The sequence below is a fragment of the Conger conger genome, chromosome 5 (genome assembly GCF_963514075.1).
Source record: "Conger conger chromosome 5, fConCon1.1, whole genome shotgun sequence".
NCBI classification, from domain to species: domain Eukaryota; kingdom Metazoa; phylum Chordata; class Actinopteri; order Anguilliformes; family Congridae; genus Conger; species Conger conger.
The window spans coordinates 5,738,910-5,763,808 of NC_083764.1; the positions used below are offsets into that span (position 1 = coordinate 5,738,910).

Consider the following 24,899-nt stretch of genomic DNA (forward strand, 5'->3'; position numbering starts at 1 on the left):
GTATACCCTTTCTGTACAGTAACTGCTTGAAAAAAACAGAAGTTAATGCAGTTTTAGACCAGAGAAACCTAGGAAAATATAAAAATAATTTAGAAAGTGACTTGTATTTGTGCGTCTCATAAGTTATTACCTTATATCTGTCCCCAAGTGAATATACATTCAAAATCTTACCAGACCAAAAATATTGTTCAAGTTTATAAACAAAATAAATGATCAATTTCTTTTAAATCACAAAATAATAATAAAAGATTCTCCTTATACCTGGACACATGAGGCAAGGGTTTGAATGTGATTTGCATTGTTATTTAAATGTTTTAGCTGGGACAGTCCCAGAAAACCGGAGGCCACAGAAGTAGTGTTTTGACTTCATATCAGGAATGAAGCTACTCTTGCCAGATACAAGTCCAGATGTTATAACTTCTCACACTTTGTTATTGGGGCAGCCAAAATTGAGTTTGTGTTTTAATATATAGGTTTTGCAGCGCATAAGACAATTTACTAACAGTATTCTTTTTCTACTTGGATACCTCTCAAATTTGAAAGACTGTGTCTGAAAGTACAAAAAAACAAAAAACAACAAAAAAAATTTTAACTGGGCGGTAACTTTAAGATAATAAAATACTAATGGCTATTTCATTTCAGTTCAGTCCAGCTGCACTAAGGGAAGACCGAAATAAACCATAATTATCTAAATCTGTAAAATGTATTTTTAGGGCCAGTTTCACAGAAATAGACCATCGATGACACAATGACAAGCAAGCCTAGTCATTGACTAAACAATTTTAATGTAGGTTCTCCATTTAATAGAAGGCGCAATTTGATGAGTAAAGCAGAGAGGAGTCCCAGTAGACACATGCGTTAAAGACCGCAAATGTTCACTGTGACCTATGTTTGCAGCGAGTTACTGTTGAACGATTTTAAGTGAACATTAAATTGAGTTCGCCACCAACGCCTTTTTAATACAAATGGATGCGACTTTCGTTGCTTTCCTGTGACTTACTTTGAAAGGTAAGGACAAATATTACATTGATTAAAGTGTATTATAACAGCCGCCATTTTTGTTCGCCGAGGCCTACCTTTTAAAACTTGACAAGGTTTTGATGAACCGTTTTAACGGTTTTTACAGTTTGAAGAGTTTTAACGGCTAATCCAGCAGTGTTGCACTGCCATGGGCCTGGAGGTCCTCTAACTCCTGCCCCTCATCTCAACCCCTCCACTTTGTGTGAAAAGAGTCTGAGCTGTCTTGTATTTATTTATTGGATTAATGGGAACTATGATCACCCTCTCTTCGCAGAATACTTTACACAAACACACACACACACACACACACACACACACACACACAATATTCATCTTTATTTTATTCATGAATTCATTAATTATTTAGACCTATTGATGGGTTTTAAATATCTTGTTGCCGTTCAATACATTAAAGAAGCGGCGACAATGTACTGATGTACTTTCCCCCTGACCGATCACTTGTTTGAATCTTTCTCATGGCGTTTTTCAGGTTAACATCGTGTGAAATGTGTTTGGTAATGTCGCTGGGTGAACTGCGGGACTCTGAGAGGGAATATCGCTGGGTAATCTGCGGGACTCAGAGGGAGAACCGCGCGGTCGCATCCCTCTCCTCTGTCCCGTGGAAGAGCGGCACCTACGAGGCCGGAACGGACCGTAATCTCCCCGGCGCCTTTTGTCGAGTCTTGTTCACTGGAAAGCTCGGCGCGGGGGGAGAGGGTTTGCATTGACGCACAAACGGCCATTCACGGGGATTGTATGGCGCTATACAGAAAGCACACACTCCGGGAAAATGCAACTGCTGATGTTGTAAAGTGAAAGGTCAGCACTGGGACGGGGGGGGGGGGGGGGGTGTGTGTCACGAGGGGCCCGTGGGGGAGGGGCCCCACGCAGCAGGTCAGGGCCTCGGGCTCTTCCCATTGGCTCTCCCTCTGTTCACTCAGGAGCCCCGAGGCCAATAAATCTCTTTTCAACTGTCCCGACTACAAAGCAGCCTTCTGCATGTGCTGCTCATCTCTCTGAACTGATGTGGCTACGCTTTAAAGCCAAACTGCCCGTGCACTGCACTTCCCAAAATACAGTCATAACTGATTAAAAAATGGTGGTAACTCGTGGGTGGGTTTTTTTTAATGGACATTATGGATCAACCGCTAAATAAAGAAATGGATAATAATAATAGATAATCTCCCAATCTCCCAAGGCATTGTTTTGGTTACACCCACCGAGAAAATAGTTCCGGAAAAGTATGTCCATGCTTCATTAATGATTACTTAACACTGACAATAAATGTGGGGCTTTGTGTTTTTTATGCTTCTGGTTGAAAAAAGAGACGCTAAAGAAAGTGCCACAAAAAATGAAAAGAACTGTGTCAAAATATTAAAAAGGTGACTCTGACTTTGCATTCCCTGCAATAATGACACCTGTCTGGGCCATGGAAGCAGGATCAGTGTCACACCACTGCGATAAATGACTGTGCCCTTCTTTGCATCCCTCTGAAGAGGAGGTTTTTTTCTGGAATGTTTTTTTCAAACAGTCAGCATTCTAGAATCACTCAGTAGTGATTGTTACATCAGCATTAGAGTGTTCAGACAGGAAAATGCTCGTGTTAAGAACATTCTTCATCTACATATTTGCGATCTCACACATTCAGAGGGTTAATGTTACCTGAACGATAGCAGTTGATGGCAGGTACCCCGAAAACTGGGTCAGGGCGCTCTTCGTTGACAAGTCAACCCTGTGGCTGGTTGCCCCCAGGACGCCACAGACAAGACCGTGGAGGCAAGGAACAAACCTGCCCCCAAGTGATTATTACCTGTCATTGCATGGAATACCTTCCCGAGCTTAAACATACGCAGCGGTCCGTAAGTATTTGGACGGTGGCACACATTTTATTGTTTAGACTCTGTACTCCAGCACACATTGGATATTAAATTAAATGATGATTATGCTGTTAGAGTGCTGACTATCAGCTTTAATTTAAGGGTATTTACATCCACAGTGTGTGAACTTTGTAGGAATTACATCACTTTTATACATAGTTCCGCATAGGAAGCATGTATCAGGAAAACCGACACACAAGGTGTCACAACTAGCAGATTGATGTCAGACTTTTAATTTTCTGACACAGAAGCTCCTGAAAATGTTTTGTCAAAAAGGCTTTGTCAAATTATGTTGCTAAATTATCATTTTAATCGTAGCACTGGCGTTTATGATAATGAATGATTAAGTGAGAATACTTTAATCCTACTGGCAGGGAACTTCATATGACAATGCTAATGATAGTCTAATTTACAGTACATTTATGAAGGAAACTAACCTGATCTTTTAAATGCTTTAAATGAGGTTGGTATCATTGAGAGCTAAGCTAATCGTAGGTTCAATGACATTTATTGAAATTATTATTTTCTTGCTTGACTCATTCAGTACTTACGTCTTCGTTCATTGCAAAAAATGTCCTGCACGAACACACACAGACACAGACACAGGCACACACACACACACACACACAGACACACACACACACACAGTGTTTGACTCCAGTGGATTTAGATGTTGCAGTGGTTTGCTAAGCACCCCTATTTCTTCGACGGCATTGCTGTTGCTATGCAAAGTGCATTGAGCTGCATCTCTGTATGAAACGCGTAATACAAATAAATATTACTATGTACTATTATCACAGTGTGAGTGAATGGCGTGTGTGCCCAGGGATGGATTGGCAGCCTGTCCTGGGCGTATGCATGCCACTCGCCCAATGCATGCTGGGACAGGCTCCAGCACCGCCCGTGACCCTGACCAGGAATAAGCGGGTTAGATAATAGATGGACGATTACCACAGAGCTGTAATATTAGTCCTGAACACAACTGCAGGGCCTCAACTGAACATGTGAAGAACGGAGTGGTGTCTAATGTCACCAACAGCGTTTTCGGCGTCCTATTGGGGAACGTTCTCCGTTTTTTATTTCGGGAGATTTGTGTGTGTGTGTGTGATGGAAACCGTCAATCAAATCGACACTTCAGTACAGCGAGTGGCGGCTCACGGCACGACCCAGATGGACCCACTGAGAGATTTCCCACAATCCCGAGGGTGCGCTCGCGGTGCCGGCTAGGTTCGGAGACGTCTGGCGTCCGCTGGGCGTAAGTAAGGAGGCAGATGGCGGGGAGATGAGATTGGGGAACGGTCGAGAGAACGGTCGAGTGTTCTTCTCTCCACACTCTTAACCTGGAGGCCGTGCATTCCAAATCAGCCAAATTAGAATAAATAAATATATAAGTACATCAATTTAACCTTGTACATATGAAGTTGCAATGATCCTGTGCATTTTTAATCGAGGATATTCGCATGGACCACACACTAATTTAAAGAAAGGAGAACCGAGGGGTAATTGGGGAAGTGTGGTGTATTGGTTAAGGCACCCGACAGAATATTTTCAACGAGTGCAATTTAAAGAAAAAAATAGTTCACCAAAACAAATAACAATAACACAAACAAGAATTACACAAAAGGCCTGACAATAAACAACTGTATCCTTGCAAATGTGAACAGCAAAAAATTACTGTCTCAAGCTTTTCAGTTAGCTTTTTTTGTGATAAGACCTAAGATCTTTTATTCAGTTAATGTTTGCTTGGCAAGTGACATTTTCTTATTCCGTTGTCAAATCTCGAGATGAGATTTGCTTGACAAGGGAAATTTTCTAATTCCATTGGCAAACAGTAAAAGACCTAAGATTTTAAGTATCAATATAAGTGATATGAAAACACATGTTATTTTTTTGGGTTTTTTTTGCAGTGTTATGTCATCTGTCCTGGCTGAAGCAAAAGGGAACTGATGGCCCAATTGTAGGCGAACGTGATATTGTGGCGATTGTAATGGACCTGAGATGCTGGAGCCAGGGCACTGCTTGCCGTTCCTACCCTAATGAAGGGCTTACCTACACCCAAACTACCACACACCAGCGGAAAGAATGGCTTAGGATTGGCAGCCCAGAGGCCTGTCAGAGATATTCTTGGCCTTTTGATCTCTGAGTATAAAAAAAGTACTATTCAGACGCAACAAGAAAGTTCTGTCTACGGCCTCTGTGTCAGAACACCACCCACTGGTGAAATTGAAAAAAAAAAAGAAAAGACAAAAAGTAGCCTAATTGCTATTTGCATTTTTAAGAACACGTTTACTTCATGCACACGTACAGTACACCATATTCACACAGTTTTACAAATAGTCTGTGGCCTTTTTAAAAAATAAAGAATCTGTTCATCGAGTAGTTGAAAGAATGGCTTGGAGACTATGTGGTGTGAATATGGTGTAAATATATTGTTTTATCTCAAATTCTCACTGCATGAATGTAGACTAATCAGATCTTATTGTGTGCAATGAATAATTGAAAACTCAACTGGAAGCTGAGTTAAGACAAAAAAAAGTATACATTTTTACAAAAAAAAAGTTCAATGATGTTCAAAGATAAATAAGCTCAAGCCATTACATAAATAATGGACTGAAAGGCGTGGAGTTTTAGTCAGGGTGTGAGAGCGGGGTTCATTGGGTCAACTTTTACCACCGTAGTTGTTCGGTTTGTCCAAAACGAACTGATAAGGACTTAAAATGATCCATGTTATACGGCAAAATTAATAGGTTCATACTGTAATTGATTCCCAACAATCATTAAATCAAGTTAATTTAAAATAATACATCACTGTAAACGTTAATATTGCGAAATAAGATATATTGCTAAGGAACCGAGATTAACAATTTCAAATACCATCGATAGCCGAGTGTAAAACATGAAATCACACGTTACCCACTGTCCATATTGTCTTTCATTAACACTTGCGCTGCACGGTTATAGCCCAACGGTGCGTTTAAAACAATGGGTAATCGATTAATTAAATGTGGTACCGATACGGACCAGCACGGTCCTATCCGTTTCTTTTGCAATAATAAAGTACACATTGATAGCTTTTCATCATATGCACACTGGAAAATGTAGTAGTCCACTAGTCAATGTAGTAGTCCACTAATCACACACAATAAATATATAACCGCCTAATATATATCGCCTGTTCTTGCCATTTGAGTAGGATTCCTGTAACTCACGAGGTTTAATTCATTACATTCCCGTTTTTACAACCCTTCCCCCATTTTACGCCAGCTTACATTTCGGGAAGAAATGGAGGGTTTCTGAACAATCGCATGCACCTCCACTCCGAATCGTTTGAACTGAGTAATAATTTTCCAAACCAATCCTAAATTTATTGCAGTTATTTAAAGCCGCACCTCCACACTAAACAAAAACATTTTAGTGTTTTGTACACTGTGAGAAATGTTTCAACGTCTGCAATATGGCAGCTGCTAAACAAACTAGCTACATTCATAGCTATCCCCACCTCGGCGGCTTGCTGGAGTATGTATATATGGACTCGAGGTTAAGCTAACTAATCGAAACAATAATGTTACTGTCTGGTGCAAAATTAGTAGGCTATATTGTGAAATCTATTGGAAAAGCTCTTTCTTTACAACACGCTTCCTTTTTCTCCAGTGTTTCCGTTTGTCTCAGCCACCCTCAACGTCCCTGTGCGTACGTAAAAGGCCCGACGTGATATTCCTACGCAAAGGGCTTGTGCTGTGCGTGTGGGGGAAGAGAAACGAAAAACAAAAACGAACCGAAACAACTTTTTCGACACCAAAAAACCGGTATGAATGTACGATTGGTACTCCTACAGTATAAATGTTTTGCATTATTGGCGAACTGTCCGGCTTACGCGTCTGAAGCCCGTCGGTTTCGTGGGGACTATATACTGAAACGCGGAAGAGAAAAACACGGCCGGGTCTGCTTGTGTGTTGGCTGAATGGAGGAGGAGAGACTCTTCCTGGTGAATAAACAGTGACAGCTATAGGGCACGGACTAATACCCATTTCACAGCACAGGCACACACCTTATCCTTTACAATAAACACAAAAAATGGCTTCTGACAGTAAACACGTCGCGCAGTTGAAATCTGGTGAGTATGGAGGGTTGGTAATAGATCGTCGAAAGATTTTTTTTATTCCTTCATTGCCCACGACGTCCTCCTTCAGTCTAATGTAGCTCATGTATTTTTCGCCTCGCAGAGCTGTACTTCCTAATAGCCCGATTTTTGGAAGCTGGACCTTGCCAAAACGCAGCAGAGGTGGGTAAATTGGTATTATAGGTTTATTTACAATATCCATGCGAAGGATTTTTGAGTAATTTCGTGTTTTTGTTCGGCTTTTCAGACCCTGATCAAAGAAGCGCAGGAGAAAGAGGTAAGCAACACAGGGCTCGCTTGCAGTGCATCTCGCTGCACTGTACTTTCTGATGTTAATTTAAGACAGATTTCTGATTTAATTTTTAAAACACTCAACTGGACGCATTCTACACTAAACAGTACTGAGATAACCTTGTAATTTGATTATAGCTGCTGCCGAAACGAACAGACTGGACGGGTAAAGAACACCCCGGGACTTACGAAAATTTGGTAAGGGATCTCTATAACCGAGAAAAACTTTTTTTAGTGAGCAAAATAAAAATTGAATTTCCCGCAATTTTTAAATCGGGAAAAAAAAACTTTACATTGTAATAGCGTAAAAACTAAACACGATAGGTGTTAAAGGTACGTGGGGCGTGCGTCCACAATTCCCACTCACACTGCCGTGTGAGTTTGGTGACAGGCATGTCCAAAAGATTTAAATAGTTTGGAAAAATGTACTAGAAATACAGATACGTCATGAATGTTGAGCTGTAGGAGCAGCGAAGGACCGGAGGAGGGACTATTGCGCCAGAGCGCCCTACCAGAGCAGTAACGAGAGATGGAGGCGCTCTTCTCAATACGTTTTCACTTGAAGCCACATTGTAAAATACACAACATGATGAGTGACTAGTTAAAATAAAGCATTAGGATTAGACAAACGTAAAAAGAGAATACACACTGGGAGAGGGAAAAAAAACAAAAAACTTTTTAAAGGAAAATGGCTTGTTTTGTGGTGTGGAGCTGCATACTCGGAGCAATTTTTGTCTGGAGTGTAAACAAACGGAGGACTTGCGATTCAGAGAGGACCTTCTTGCAATGTAAAGGTAATATCTAGTGATTATTATTGCTATTAATTATATTGTTTTTAACTGTATATTTTATACGTTCAATTAATAATTATTTAACATGGTCATGGCCATGATATATAAACCTGCGTTATGTAACAACATTTATTCAGTGTTTCAATAGTGTGTAAACACTAAAGTGTATTTTGAGGAAATACATTTTATATTCTTGTTCGGTAAAAGTTCTGAGAACAAAGCCAGTGCCCTATTATTCAGGTATTCTATTTTGCGTAGCCTAAGTATTAAAAAAATATTTTTTAATTAAAATGAATTCAGCATTCGGAACACACTTGTTCCTTCATAGTTGAGAATATATAAGAATACGTTTGACATCTATCGATGCAATATATAGGCTATTTTTTATTTTTTTTGTGGGTGCGTTTACAATGTGTCTGGCGTTGTTTCTTAAGCATGTTTTATTATCTAAAGATAACGTGACCTCCACGGACGTTTTCAGGTTGCATTGTTCGTTCTTGAGTGCCAGTAAATCTCAGCTGTAATTGTTATGTTCACCAATGTTGACTCTGGGTCATTCAGTTTAAAACAAAATCGAAAATTTAAGCTATCAATCATGCATTTCAGGGCTACGACAATGGTGCACATACGTCTCGTCTAATTTTAAGTTTCCTAATATATTCTGATCTGATATTTAACCCTAAAACCTGCTATTATTATTATTATTATTATTATTATTATTATTATTATTATTATTATTATTATTATTATTATTATTATTTTGAATAAAAACAATGCTGTTGTTTTCTACGTAGGCAATTCTAGCTGTGCTTAATGTGGGTGACATTGATTGAGACAATGCTCGGTGTTTAGGTAATGGAACCACAGGCTTATAATTACGTGGTTTAGACGGCACTTGGCGGCACAATAATTGCTCGGTGTAAGAATCTCGGAACAATCGGCTGCTATGAGCAGTCTAGTAGCCGGAGATGTGGGCGCGTGCCTCATCAGCTATGGAGCGGGGATCATTGCGGCCGACCAATAAGAAGATTTTAAATGCAATTAAAGCGACATTAATTATCAGACAGGCGCAGGACGGGACTGGTGAATTCGCTGATAAAGGGCGTTGTGAAAATGGAAATAGCGTCGTGGAGTGAATGCAAATGTGTGTCTGGTTTTCTGTTATCAAATGACAGCTTTTGTGAATATTATGAGTGGGGTTTTTTTCTTCATAATTAAGGCACATTTTCGGGAATTAATATTAACAACTGTGATGCACACCAATACAAAATTACTCTACTGCCTGGCAGTGTATGAGAGCTGTCCAGTGTGTATGAACAGACATATGTTTTTGAAAACAAAGTGTATTGTATCTGTAATATTGTTGAGGTCTGCAGTTAAATAGAATAATCAGTTGACACTTTGGAAAGCCCTCCGGTGATTAGATTATTTGAGTTCTGTTCAGTTAATGGACCATAATGCACTTCTGTCTGGGTGGGACGTTATTTTGGATATTTGTATATTCTAAATATTGACAGTGCTCACGTGCATAACAGAAATGTCATGATGTAATGTAAACAGTGAACATTTATGTGTGTGTACTTAGAACCATGTCCAACATGGCTGGCTTCATACATGGGTGCGTGCCTATTTTTAAAAATGTATGTCTTTTTTCACTATTTTTCATTTGGGTTCACTGTACTTTGAGGTTAAAAAAGAAAATGAAAATGAAGGTTTTTTTTTTGTTGTTGTGTGTTTAAAAAAAAAAAAAAGTAAATTTTTTATTTTTTGCAGCCCCTCTCCAAAATTCCAACAAAAAAGTGTATTTACTGTGTCAGGTTTAGATCTTCTGCCTCCTTGCCCCTTTCCTCCGATATCTCCGGTTTATCTGCAGCTTTGGGAAATTGAAGCGCTGCTTCTCCTTCTGGGTATTGAGATTGGCCCGTGCTCCGGGTGGGAGGAGGGTTTTTGTGGATGCGCATTATTGTATTTCTGGCTGGAGACGCGCACGGTCATTCCTGAGTCGACGCTCCGCTCGCGAACGTGGAATGCGGCTTCTGCTGAGGGTATCCTCCCCTCACTCCTCATCCAGGCTGATGAAACTGCACTTCCCTGGCAAAGTTGACTTATTTCTCAAACTCTAAAACCGATATGCTCCCCCCCCCCCCCGGCGGCCTCCGGTCAAACCCTAACGAAGCTCGCCTCGCTCAACAGCGAGAACTCGTCTTCCGCTAATTAGCAGAGTCGGCGCTCGATTAAGGTTGAAATGAGACGCCGTGCAGGACGGCGGACCTCCAGGAACCCGGGGTTGGGTACCACGGCGTTAGGGGTTTTCGAGCTCAGCCTGATAACTCTCCGTGTCTTCCCGCCCCACCCCCCACGGTTAAAAGGTGAAGCTCTACCGGCACATCGGACCGGACCACCTGCTGCGGATATGCCAGTGCATCGGACCGCTCCTGGAGAAGGAGATGCCGGCCAGCGTTCCTGGAGTGCTGACCCTCCTTGGAGCTGGGAGACAGTCCCTGCTCCGCACGCACAAGAGTAAGTCCTGTTTAACGTCCCCCGTCCCCCGTCCCGAACCAGAGAGACACACTTCAGTGCGCCCAGACCCACAGTCGTCCAAAATGTCCCCCAGAGGAACACGCATTGTCCTGTTTATGGTAATCAGGAATAGCTTTGGGTTGGTATATTGTTTGGCGTGCTATCAACGTGATACATTTTCTCATTAAGACGGTCGCACTTTACAATAAGGTTACACGAATTGGCATTAATTAATCTAATTGTTAACGTGAATTATGAACTCATGAATGAATTGGCAAACATTAAATTTTTTCATGCCAATATGAACTGCCGTTGACTAATGTAAACAAGTTGTAAACATTAATTAGTGATGTACAAATGCATAAACAAAGCTGGCATTAGTTCATGCCCACCCATGTCACCTGATTGTCAAGTGTGACCATTAACACCCCCTGTCCTGCCCCGCTCCCCCCACCTCACCCTCTTACGGATTTTTTTGTCTTTTCCGGGGTGACAGGCTGCAAGCACGTGGTGTGGAAAGGGTCGGCCTTGGCCGCACTGCACTGTGGGAGACCCCCAGAGCCCCCCATCATCTACGGAAGCCCCCCAAATATCGGTACGTCCCCCAACTTCTCATCTCACATCGCTGTTCGTTTGTTTTTTATCTCATCGCTGTTTGTTTTTATTTCTCCCACTGCTGTTAGTTTTTTTTTTTTTTTCCTCTCATTGCTGTTTGTTTTTGTCAAGTGACATTTCGACTCTTCCCGGTACCCTGCGTGTGTATGTATTGCTTAAGTTTTGGGTAACACTTTACAATTAAATAGGCATTAACCAGTCTAGTTGTTGATGAAGTAACGACTGAGAATTTTGTTAATTTATTTGTACATAATTAATTTGTTAACAGCATAAATTAATTAATTTATGTTAAATGGCAATTCTTATTAATAAAAACAACAGTATGTATTTGTTAATTGTTAATTGTTTATCCGATGGTTTGTTATTGTTTAAGTATTTATGTAACCAATTAGCTCATAGTTAAAGTAAATTTCATGCTTAATTAATGTATTTGAACATCATTTTACTCATGTTAACAACTATGTCAGTTAATGCCAATGTGTGTAAGCTTATTGTAAGGTGTGCTCATGTCTTCCTGTGTGGAAGCACATCACTCGTTCCTGTTCAGTCTGAGAATATGTCACTGCCCTGTTAGTGAATCATATTGCTGAATCACCTTTATTCCGGTAATGTTTTTATTGCACTTTTGCACCGGAGTGCCCACAGTATGTGGTAGTCACTGATGCAAATTATAGAGTATCGTTTTGGAGAAAACCTTTTTTTTGTAACGAGAGAGACAACAGTGCATTTGTACAGGAAATTTCCGCTACGCGTTTTGCCAAGTGGTCTGTTATTATTTATCCGGAGCATTCTGCAGAATAAATTTTTTGAACCGCATGTACAGACCCTGGGTTAGTGCATTGCATTGTAGTCGCTAATCCAATAAGACGGCCTGCTCGTCCGTAAAGTGTGATTGGTCGGTGTGGGTGGGCGCGGGTTTGGGGGTGGCCTGTGGACCAATAGGATGTCTCACCGCTGCGTTTTCCCACGCAGTGGACACGGCGCACTGTCGGAGGCTGAACGGGACGTACCGTCTGGGCCAGCTCGTCCCCACGGCCGTGTACCAGCACATGAAGATGCACAAACGCATTCTGGGTCACCTGTCCTCCGTGTACTGCGTCACATTCGACCGCACCGGCCGCCGGATCTTCACGGTAAGCCTGCGCCCGTCTCCTGACAGAACTGGGTCCGAACTGGGCCAGACCTGGGTCAGAACTGGTCAGAACTGGGTCCGAACTGGGCCAGACCTGGGTCAGAACTGGGTCAGAACTGGGCCAGACCTGGGCCAGAACTGGGTCAGACCTGGGTTTGAACTGGGTCAGAACTGGGTCTGAACTGGGCCTGATTTGGGTCAGACCTGGGTTTGAACTGGGTCAGAACTGGGTCTGAACTGGGCCTGATTTGGGTCAGAACTGGGCCAGAACTGCGTCTTCAGGGGCGGATTTCGGCTGTCTTTCTTTGGCTCTGTGTTCTTTTGTGTGTTAGAAGCGATCAGACCCTGTTTATATGGTTTAAGTGTCCATGTGTCCACCCTGTGCTCAGTTGTATTTACTGTATTAGCTTATATAATACTGTCATCTTGATTTAACAGCTTGGTTGTATTTATTTAACTCGGCCTGTTTGTGTTGTGTACAGTGGTCCGTTTACTTCATCATTGTGGTTGGAAGTAAAATGTAGCTCTTCACAGTGAGTTGGCCCTTTCTGTTTGCGAGAATTTTACGCTCTTTATGTGTGAATTTGAGCTCTCTGACTTTTCTTCGGTAAGAAGGGATCAGACCCTGTCCATATGGTTTAATTGGAAGCCTTTGGATGGTTTGATTGACACAGTCAGGACAGTTGTTTACTTGATCAAGATTCTTTGAACCTGTTTATATTGTATGCAATATTGCATCTCATTTCATTGTTTTTATTTAACTAGGCCGATTGTTTTTCGAGTTGTTTTATTTAAAGGTTAAAGGATTTCCTTTCTGGTAGCGTTTAAGAAATGAGAAATGAGACGATTAAAGACGCACGTGTCCACTCTGTGCTCGTATCTGTGACTTCCTGTGTGAGCTGCTGCCGGCTTCCTGCCTGCTCCGGTCCATTTCCACTTCACAGCGGTCGTAGTTTGTGAACTCGCTGCGGTTTCTGCTGGGACAGAACTCTTCGGAGCGTCAGCGGATTGGTCCTTAAGTACTGGCAGGTCACCGCGGTGGTTTGGGGAAAGTCTCTCCGCGGTGTGGGAGAAGCAAATTGACGTTGTACAAGTAGCCTAGCGCTGAAGATAACCAGATTTGAATCGAGTCTCCACTCCCAACCCAGGTCCTGGACGGCCACAGGGTTCACCGGATTTTGTTGTTTTCTTGACTGCACTTGACGCAGCTGATCACACAGTTTAACTCTCTTCAAGTTCCCCTGGCCTGAACTGGTCAGAACAGACAGTTCCAGGAAATAAAAGCAAAAAAAACCCCCCCAAAACCAGAAGTCCCTGCGGTGCCCCAGGACCAGGGCTGCAGACCACTGTCGTGGACAATAATTTAATATGATGTTTTCTTTCTTTTATCTTTTTTTAATTTTTTGAATGCAACAAAATAAATCCTTTGTATGGAAGGCTTGTTGGTTCGAGCTGGAGGTTCCCGGACATTATTGTTAAGAGTTCATCTTAGAAAACAGAGCTGTGCGTCGGTTTGTTTTGTTTTTCCCGGGGGGGGGGGGGGGGATTGCGTCAGGATCGGCTTGTGGCGTTTTACGCGGAGGCAGGTTTCCGGGTTTCGGCCTGTTGCAACAGCTTCCCCGCTCCGTGGCCACGGACGTTCCCGGGAACACCGCGCCGGGAGGTGTTTCCCTGCGGGAAAACCGCTTTGTCCCCGCTCTGACGGGAGCGTCCTGTCAGAAAGGCCACTTCATACGGGCGTGTCAGTGAAGGATGGACTTTCACTGAGACCGGCGGCATTTCCCCGTCCGTCTAACGGCTCAAACGCTGTAGCCTACACGGAACCGTTCTGGAGCGGAGAATATCACCGCTGGTGGTTTTGAAACACAATGCGGTCGCATTCTCCAACTGTTCCTTACTGGAGGCCACGTTTTTTAAAAGCGGTGCAACATTTTCTGTGTGCCAGACATTTTGTTCTTATTATCATAAAACAATGCCTCGGTAAAATGTATTCAGCATATAGCCTGCACTTTGCCAAGTGTACATAATTTGTACTCCTGTCAGTAGTTGACAGTGAGCAGATGCAGACCTGGAAATTGCAGCCACAGTTTTACGATTCGTCTGAATAATCCTTTTTTTGTTTTGCTCAAAGGTCAAATGCCTAAGAGGTGATTGTGTCTGGCTTCCAGGTGACTTGAAGCGGTTTGCCCGAGACAAGGGCTGAAGTAGAGCTGTGTGTGATCAGCTGTTGTGCGTCCGCTTGGCTCGTGCCCTTTGCACAGTGATGTAGTGCAGTTGTTTTCTCCCAACGGTCCTTTAAATGTTGTACACACAAACAGACCTGGGTGAAATACGTAAACCGTTTTAGATTCAAATACTTTTCTGCGCTTTACTGAGATTTTCTCATGCATTGGAACCTACGATACTAAAAGAAAAGTGCAAACCGTGGCTTTCTGGTCCTCTTGGTTGGCTCCGTTTGCGCTAGACAAGCTCAAGCGAGCGCAGAAAAGTAATTGAATCCAAAAACAATTACGTATTTGAGTCCCTGAATGTTAGTCTGCTCCGTGTTGGCAGTCTCAACGGTGTTCCACACAGACCAAACTTTCTGCGGGGGGGGGGGGGGGGAGCTGTACTGATGTGTCGGGTGCCAGCGTGGTCGTGTTCCAGTTTAGTGCCTGTGAGTAATGTCCTTCTCCTCCCCGTGACACAGAGACGGATTCACGCCACGCAAAACTCCAGCGCACTTCTCTTTATGCAGTAACAGAGATATTTACGGCGCAGAAGGGCCCTAAAGCCAGGCAGATAAGGATATGAATTGCGTTCTTTCTTTACGGAAACCGCAGATATGCTCTCCGCGGCTGGGGCTGGGGTACGGAGGCTTTGATATGTGTCGTGGAGTTGTTTACCGTTCCTGTAGTCGGATATGGGTTTATGCCGTTTCTGCCGAAAATAAAGATATCAAACTGTTTTAAGTGTTGAATCAACATTTGTAAATTAGGCTGTCACAGATCTGAGTGACAAAAAAAAAAAACGTGTTATGTAATATGATTAATATTCAGAAAGATGATGAGTTTGATGAATACTGGCTCCCAGGTCTGGCTCAGTGTGTCTTTGAGGAGATGAATGTAGGGTCAGCCTGGACCAGGTGTGAGCTGACAGCTTTTTATCACATAATGCAAAATCACAAAAAAAGTGTCTTAAGATTGGTTCTGTCTGAAGAAGTACTTTTAATTAAATGTGAAAAATTGGAACAACTGTTCCAAAAAAGAAAAGAAACCAAACATGACCTTAACACACCTTCCTTTTGGAAGATTATTCTTAATTATCAAGCTGGCAGCACCGTTAAATTTCTGTCCCGTGTAAAAACATTTTCAGACGCAGAATTCAGCTTGTTAACCTTAACCTGACTTGTTTTTTGTTTATTTTTAATTAGCGGCACAGTTTGTGCTTAGGGTTTACGTGCCTCCCATTAAAAATGTCCGCTCCAAGATAAAATATTTACCGTGTTCTTAAGAGGCACGTTGCGAGAGAGAAAGACACCCTGAAGAAGAACACAGGGCCTCCTGAAAAATACTTTTATTCACGTCTCGACTGTACGCTACCGTTGTGAATGTAAACCAGGAATCATCAAGACCTGCTGGCTTTCCACCCTCCCTTCACCTGGGAGTCAGGTGTGAAGACAGTCTGGCCAATCAGTAGCACTTATTGTTCAGCTAGTAAACCTGGGAGAGAAGTAAACCAAGGGCGGTTTTGGATCTGAGCTCCAGATTTGATGGACCCTGTTGTTCTGACTGTACACTAACAGTCTGTTTGTAGAAGCAAGGGGTAAGTTCTCACGGAGGATCTTAAACAACCACCTGTGTCTAGAAAAGCCTCCGCCAGCTGGTGCCCGTCCCTTTAGATCTGGATTGTCGTACAACCTGTAGGCCGCTGATAAAGCGCACTCCGGTAGTTCGAACAGCACTCGGTTTATCCCTTGGAATGTGATGTCGCTTGTATAAAAGTGATATCGCGCGGGTGCTTTGCTTTACGGCTGTCCTTGCCGGTCTGGAAATTGAAAAGGTTTGTGTCCACCTGCTACGTATATCATCCCCAAGGCTTCTAATACTTTAAGCACCCGGCGCAGTATTCCTGCGCACTGGCGAAATTGTTTTCCTCCAGGGAATCTATTGAGTTTGATGGGACTTGGTAAGAGTGCGGAGTGGTATTTATTGGTTCTTTCCTTCGTTCTCTGATTTGATGGAGAGGGGGTTTGTTTTCTTTGCAGTGGTGCTTTGGGGTTTGTAGTTCTTTGAGCTTCATTTTGTTATGTAATGCACTCTGGATCTTGGTTATTGTAGTTAATTTAACTCCCTCATGCGCTGAAATGCTACAAACTACTGCATACACACAGGTGCACACACATGCAAATACATGCAAACGCACACAGATATTTCAAGTGTCTTGTACTTCCTTGTCCTATTTTAGGAACTTTCGTTTTAAAACATGTTCTCTTTTAATGGCTGTCGGCCATATTATGTTTTTTAAATCTTAGTCATTCTCTCTAATTGGAGGAATGACATCACACTTAAGTGGCATTTACATAAAGTCCTTGAATCGCTCTGATTGGCTGCGTGGGAGAAGTAGGAGAAGATTAAACAGTCGGTCTGTGTTTTAATCATGGGTTTGACCTGATGGCTCATCGTTCTCCACAGGAGCACTGCATTGGTCTGCAGCAAGAATGGATTTCACTCTGGAGAATATGTGTTACATATATTCTGTATGTTTTGAATTGTGCTGTTTTTTGTGATTTTTTTTCTTGTTGAAAATGTACTGTTTCAGGTATTTAACTTGCTGACCTTTGATTTGTTTGAAGCCCAAGCACTATGAAGAACAGCTCAGTCTGTGATAAAAGAAAAGGACTGTTAAATACTGAACTATTTTTTATACAGATAAAGGTGTTACATTTGCTGATTTACTGGTGATTTGGACATTGGATATGTTCACTAATCGAACCATATGTTAGCCAGGTGTTTTACTTTTAAAGCAGGCCAATGCTAAAAGGCTATGATATGATGAGCATATTGGAGGGATGATGTGTACAAATTATCATTCCTGAATAGAGCTGTTCAGAGTTCAGTATCTGGCCAAAGCTTGGTGTTTTCCAATTCTCCCTCTTACACACCTTAAAATACGTTGAAATAAAACATATGACCTATTTAGCTTCCCAAAAGAACTACACACAGTACAGTAAAATGCTTCAGAGCAGGTGTTGTAATTCAGTAAGCAGGGTCCTTTGTGGGAACAGGCGGAGGTTAAATTCTGGTACCTGGCTTCTGGAGCGTGTAGGTAGAATCGCTTGAGACCGGACCAGGCGGAGGCGGAGTCTGCTTTAGGAGCAGCGTGGTGATTGGGTTAGCTGCTGTGATATTTCAGTGATACAGAGTGCAGTTTTGTGAAGACACGGCCCCACGTGTTCCTCAGGCTTCGAAATGTCAGAACGGGCCCGGTCGGACCGTGAGTTTGTGTGTGGAAATGTGTTTCCTGTCCGACCGCGGTCTCTCGACCCTCAGAGCGTTTGATTGACGGCGCCGGTCCGGTCGAACCTCCCGTTACTCGCAGAGAGATCCGGGGAAGTCTCGGTAACGCAACGCCAATGAAGATTTTGTGTGTCGCAAAAATATAATTCCTCTTTGCTGGTCCCGGAGAATAAACGGACTGGACTATGGATCAGTTCAGTATACTGATACATACCCTCCAAAATGCCGTCTCTGCCACGGTTTCTGAGGAATGTTACGTCTGATCTATGGAGGTTTTAAAATGGCTATGCGGCTTGTAGTGCCTTTTTATTTGGGGCAGGGGGATTTTAAACTTAATTTCTTGCCACCGTTCCTTTAATTCAGAATGCACCAAACACCATCATCATGGTCTCCCTTTGTGGCAGGGTATGGGTTCGAATCCCAATACGGTTAAAAGCAGACGTACTGTGACGGTGACACACTTTTTGTTGTTCTGCCTCTGTGTTAGAAAAAGGGCTGTAATTCCTGTCTGGATTGCCTGCTATGGATGCGAGTGCCCTCAAAATAAAAATGGCTGCCTACTCTTTAATATTCATCATTTCATTTCAGATCCAGCTGGACTACAGAGCCAGAATGACAGAAATGGTGTCACTATAATCCCAGTGCTTGTTTTCAGCATGTATGTGTGTCTACCTGTGTAAATGGATAGTTTATACGAGTGTTAGCTGGCCTTCTTTTCTACATGATTATTTAATAATAATAATAATAATAATAATAACAATAGTAATAGTAATATGTTATTTAGCTGACACTTTTATCCAACGTAACTTGATTAGAATAAGCAGGGAACAATCCCCCCATGGAGCAATGCAGGGTTAAGGGCCTTGCTCAAGGGCCCAACAGCTGTGCGGATCTTATTGTGGCTACACCGGGGCTTGAACTACCAACCTTCCGGGTCCCAGTCACGTACAGCCACAGGTTGCTCCTAATTCATTGATTTATTGGCCAGAGATTCCTCTCCCCTGCTATCCCAGGTCTGTGTCAGTCCCTGATTGGAGGGAAGAATGAAAACAGGCAGGACTGCTGGCCTCGAGAGGCAGATTTCAGTATCCCTGCATTACATGTTCAGTGCAGGGGTCTCCTGACGGTGGTTGATAGTGGCTTGGTTTCCGGTCAGAAGTGCTTTAACCGGCCTGTCCTCCTGGCTGAAGCCTCTTGTGGAAGTCCTCTCTCACTGTGTGGGTTTGCCGTGTGCGTTTGAACTGATTAAACGGGATTACGGCTTTTCAGTTCGCGTCCAGAGACGTGTTGTGTGACGTTTTGTGCACAACCGAAGCACAGTTTTTCTTTTTCTTCTTCTTCTTCTTCGGTGTGATCTCACAGCTCGTAAATGCCAAACAGTTATGTAGCTGCGTCAGTGTGGGCTGCATAATAACCAGAAACATCAAACGGTGACATGTAATTATTTTAACAGTATCGGGGGGAAAAATCAATGTCGATAAAAACACACAGCCGGTAAGCCAAATGAATCTCTGTGATGACTTTGACATTATTATTATTATATTATTATTATAGATATTGGCACATTTGATTGTATTAATGTTGGGTAACATGGGGTAAAAAGTCCCTCCCCCCCCCCCTTAATTTTCTTCCCTTCCTGACCAATGAATTTCAGTGTTCATTGAATGTCTCTGCTGTTTTGATTGTTTACATTTTCATCAGCCTCACCGTGTGTGAGATTTATTCTTCTGGAACCTGTTTGAGGCAAGTTGAACGGCGTGTTTGTGACTAGCAGCAGTGGTCTTATGTATTTGTATTAATCAGTACATGAATAGTTGTTTTTTAAATGTGTTTGGGGGATTCATGCTGAGAATAATTAATTTGTTTTGAAAGAGGAAAAAAACTTTTTTCAGTGTGAAAATTAAAGCGGCACCTTTTGAGGCAAGAAGCCCCTGGGAATATCTTGGCCCATAAATCTGTAACTAGGCCTATTCTGTCGGATTTGTAGTGGATTCAGTCAAAGACACCATTATATGTGAATACATTTTACAATTAAGAGAAAATAATATTTGTGGTTCATTGTAGAGTCACTGCCCTGCGATGGACTGGCGACCCGTCCAGGGTGTATTCCTGCCTTTCGCCCAATGTATGCTGGGATAGGCTCCAGCCCCCCTGCGACCCTGTTCAGGATAAGCGGGTTCAGATAATGGATGGATGGATGGATGTAGAGTCACTACCGAGCTAGCCTTGGCCTGCTTCCAGGTTGCTTACTTCCTGAGATATGGTTGCCTGCCTTTTATTTGGCTGTAGTGGATGAATGTTTTGAAAATGCATGAGATAGGTTTTTTAAGGGTTGGTCTGAAGTGCGCTCCATAAGGACTTGGTTTGACGGGTTTGGTGTGGAGGAAATGGAGTGGCCCTGGATGTAGACCCCACCGAACACCTCCGGGATGAATTGGATCGCGATTGCGAGGCAGGCCTTCTCCTCCAACATCGGTCGGTGCCTGACCTCTCGCATGCTCTTTTGTCTGAATGGCACAAATTCCCACAGACACGCTCCAAAATCTTGTGGAAAGCCATAAAGCCTTCCCAGAAGAGTGGCAGCTGTTATAGCCACACAGCAGGGTCTGGGCAACTCCATATTAATGTTTTGGAATGGGACAAAATTTGTGGCCTGTTAAATTATTTTGAACCTTTTCAGAAAATCCAATATTCTGAAAGCTGAGGTCAATGGGTGCATTGACTGGCTTTGTGCATTTGGCATGTGGCTCAAAACTTATAATGCATACATTTTCCTCCACATTTGACCCATTGGTGGCGCTAGAGTGCTCGAGGTGGAGGCATGAATCTTGGTGAAAAGAATCATGGGATTGTCCGCAATCTGTATGCCAAATTTCAAGTCTTACCATGAAAAGAAAATATGTTTTCTTATAATGTAGATAACACCACCCTTGACAGATGCAGTTGATGAAGATATTATTTAAATATAATTTCTGATGGCAGTTGGGCCATGTAGCCCCCAGCCCCCACCCCCTAGTTGCTCCAGGAAGAATGGCTGCTGATAGCCTGTAAAATCGGATCAAGTGTTGGATAAAAGTGTCAGTTGAATAACTGTAATGTAATGTAAAGAAGGGGTTGTCGTCCCGATGGTTGATATCTTTTTGTGCTTATGTCAACAAAATTGCCCACTGTTACAATTTATTTTCCCTAACAGCATATTGGTTTAAGTATAAAGACTATGTAAGTGCTAAACTGCTGTCCAAATATGTTCTAATTTAGCACTAAATCTACACTGTTCTTAAGTGGGAGAATCTTCCCCCATCTTAGCCAACTGTTTAATGATCTCCGATGTCTTTTTTATGAAAAAATCTATATTCAAGACAGTAAACTGGGGATTTTAAAAGCAAGAACACAAGGATGAAGATGGAGTTAAAAATCAAATAATTAATAATAAAAAATAAATGTGCTGGAATGAAACGCTGTTCATCTTTTTTTTTTTTTAAGATTTAAAAAGATTTTTTAAGATAATTCATCAAAGGGAGATGGCTCTTTAGCGGAGCTGGAAACTGTGTCGCTGGGATTTTTGACAGTTGGGTCCCTGAGGACCCAGAGTAGAAAAAACAAAAAGCGTAACCGATAGCGATCTAAAAAAAATGTGAGAGTGGGAGATGGTGGAAGTAGCCAGGCGGTGGAGCACGCTATCGGAGCGTGAGGAGGGTAGCGCAGAGGAAAGATAATGGATTGGAGATACGGCCCTGACAAGAGAGAGCGGAGTTTTGAAACAAATTTCCGCTGGCTGTGGTGAAATGAAAGTGGAGAACGAGTACTGGCCCCGTGCATCCGGGGCAACGCGAGCCGGGGGGACATTGTTTATGGGCGCACGCTGTGCAGTGCATGTTGGGGGACACTGTTTATGGGTGCATGCTGTGCAGTGCATGCTGGGGGACGCTGGTTATGGGCGCACGCTGTGCAGTGCATGCTGGGGGATGAGGTTTACAGGCACACACTGTGCAGTGCATGTTGGGGGACACTGTTTATGGGTGCACGCTGTGCAGTGCATGCTGGGGGACGCTGTTTATGGGTGCACGCTGTGCAGTGCATGCTGGGAATTAGGAGAGAGTCGGTTTTTTGTCCTTTTCATGGACAAACTGCTAATCGGTTTTGAAATGGGCCTGAAAGATTGAAAAAGATGGGAAAGGAAGGGTACTCATCCTTACCCCCCTAAAGAAAAGGAGATTTTTTTTTTGTCATCTAGAATTGTATTTTTATTTCATATCTGTGATTTTCTTTTTAAAAGTCATCATCACTTTTAAAGCCATTGTGTTTTGTTTTATTGCTGGTTGTTACCACCAGCAAAAGCCTATTGAGGGTGTACAACCTGGTTTAAAACAGGAACACTTACACTTCAAGTAATTGGCAGAACAATTTATTTTAGTACTTGCAATGGATTGATTTTTTTCTTCTCTTGAAGGGGAAGCTGTGTTGTGTTGTGCCGAAATTATGCACGTTAGGCTGCTGCAATCGCTTTCTTCTGTTATATTATGAATATGTTTGATCACAAAAGGCTGTTAAAACGCAGCTATAACCACAGTTATGGATGTTCGGGGGAGAATTACTCCGAGTGTTGGGTCGGAGGGAGCCGGGCCTACCGCTCTTCCACTCCGCGTAGCGCCCTACTCACCCCCAGTTTTGCAGAATTATCACCCCGGGGCTAATGCAAAACTCTGATGTGGGAAAACAATTCATTATTTTGCAGTTGTCTTGCGTCATGTGGATTTTGTAGGAGAACGCAGGACACTGGCCAAGGAAACTGGGCACAGGGTGGGGGATTGGAAGGATCAAATCTTTGTTTTGTTTTCTAATTATAATATTCCTCTATAATTCTATAATATTCTTGCTGAAGCTGTATTTATCATCTTTTGAGTGTTGCCCTCCATTTGGGAAAGGGAATTTGAAACTGTAACTATTTAGTTGGATTTTGTAGTGGATTCAGCTGAAGATACCAATTTATGTTTTGTACTTGTATTGTCACCATCTAGCTAGCATTAGCCAGTTACCAGATTATTTGCTGGGTTGCTTGCTGTAGTTAGACATCCTGTCCTTCATTTGTCAAATAGAATTTGAAATCCCTGGAATCGTGATCTCTGAGGAAGATGTCCAGTGATGTCGAAAAACAAGGTCTGTTCTCTGTGCTCTGTTCCTTTGTCTTTAAGTGTGCTCCAACTTTGTTTCCTTGAATAAGTCCAGTTTGGACGTCTTTCTTGGATTATTATCTTGCGTGCAGTGTGTTCTGTATCGGATGTTAAGATTAAGAGATACTTTATTGAACCCCATGTGGTAATTTGTCCTCTGCATTTGCCCCACCGGAGTTACTTAGCAGAGGTGGGCAGCACTCCAAGGTTCAGGGCCTTGCTCAAGGGTCAAACAGCTCTGTGGATCTTATCGTGGCTACACCGGGGCTTGAACCACCAACCTTTCCGGGTCCCAGTAATCTACTTTAGCAACTAGGAGTTAGGATTTGAGCCAGAGTGGGATGGCGGCTCGCAACTGTTTGTGGGGTCGCTGTGGCCTGTGGGGTCACCCGGTGCTGTTGCTCGGGAAGGTCACTGCTTGTGTACGTGTTGTGTGTGCGTGTTGTGTGTGTGCGTGTTGTGTGTGTGCGTGTTGTGTGTGTGCGTGTTGTGTGCGTGCGTGTTGTGCGTGCGTGTTGTGTGTTTATGTGTTGTGTGTGCGCGTTGTTGTGTGTGCGTGTTGTGCGTGCGTGTTGTGTGTGTGTGTGTGCAAGTGTTGTGTGTACGTGTTGTGTGTGTGTGTGTGTGTGTGTGTGTGTGTGTGTGTGTGTGTGTGCAAGTGTTGTGTGTACGTGTTGTGTGTGTTGTGTGTGTTGTGTGTGTGTGTGGTGTGTGCGTGTTGTGTGTACGTGCGTCTGCATCCCTCTGGTCTGGGCACGTCCCTGGAATGAGTCACACTCACCAGAGTTCTGAGCCCCTGACTGCAACTGTAATAAACTGTGTGTGTGCGCGCGTGCGTGTGTGTGTGCAACTGCTCAGTAATAAACGGCAGATTTCAGTAGACGACATGCTGAAAATCGCCTCCTGTGTAACCATTTGGAGTGACATTAAATGACATTACATCACATTACATTACATCACATTACATCACATTATTGGCATTTGGCAGATGCTCTTATCCAGAGTGACGTACAGTTGATTAGACTGAGCAGGAGACAATCCTCCCCTGGAGCAACGCAGGGTTAAGGGCCTTGCTCAGGGGCCCAGCGGCTGTGCGGATCTTATTGTGGCTACACTGGGGATCGAACCTGACGGGTCCCCGTCAAGCACCTTAACCACTGCGCTACAGGCCGCCCCGTTCTATAACTCGCCCGCGTCTCTGCGCAGAGTTTGAGTGTTTGAGTCTCCCCGTGTCCCTCAGGGCTCTGACGACTGCCTGGTGAAGATCTGGGCGACGGACGAGGGCCGTCTGCTGGCCACGCTGCGCGGCCACGCGGCCGAGATCTCCGACATGGCCGTCAACTACGAGAACACCATGCTGGCGGCCGGCAGCTGCGACAAGATGATCCGCGTGTGGTGCCTGCAGACCTGCGCGCCCCTGGCCGTGCTGGAGGGCCACGGGGCCTCCATTACCTCCCTGCAGGTAGGGCCCCCGATAGCATTCAGGCCGAGCGCGCGCTGCTAACCTGTGCGAGCGCGCAATGCTAACCGGCGCGTGCGCAACGCGATGCTAACTGGTGAGGGCGCGCGATGCTAACCTGTGCGCGCGCGATGCTAACTGTAGGAACGCACCGCGATGCTAACCTGTGCGAGTGCGCGATGCTAACTGTAGGAACGCACCGCGATGCTAACCTGTGCGAGTGCGCGATGCTAACTGTAGGAACGCCCCGCGATGCTATCCTGTGCGAGCACATGATGCTAACCGGTGCGAGTGCAACGCGATGCTAACCGGCCCAAGCATCGCATGCTAACCTGTGCGTGAGCGCGATGCTAACCTGTGCGAGCACGTGATGCTAACCGGTGCGAGTGCAACGCGATGCTAACC

General features: G+C 43.6%; 1 protein-coding gene across 1 annotated transcript in view; it reads left to right on the plus strand.

The window, feature by feature from the left end:
• The first annotated feature begins 6,651 nt into the window (after positions 1-6,651).
• The window catches only part of phip (pleckstrin homology domain interacting protein), a 67,368-nt gene continuing 49,120 nt past the window's right edge, over positions 6,652-24,899 (plus strand). Inside the window, exons 1-8 of the mRNA XM_061241581.1 lie at positions 6,652-7,011; positions 7,121-7,179; positions 7,265-7,294; positions 7,447-7,506; positions 10,469-10,619; positions 11,116-11,214; positions 12,207-12,367; positions 24,276-24,497. Of these exons, the coding sequence (XP_061097565.1) occupies positions 6,972-7,011; positions 7,121-7,179; positions 7,265-7,294; positions 7,447-7,506; positions 10,469-10,619; positions 11,116-11,214; positions 12,207-12,367; positions 24,276-24,497 (822 nt within the window). The 5' untranslated portion in view covers positions 6,652-6,971. The remainder of the gene's footprint in view (positions 7,012-7,120; positions 7,180-7,264; positions 7,295-7,446; positions 7,507-10,468; positions 10,620-11,115; positions 11,215-12,206; positions 12,368-24,275; positions 24,498-24,899) is intronic.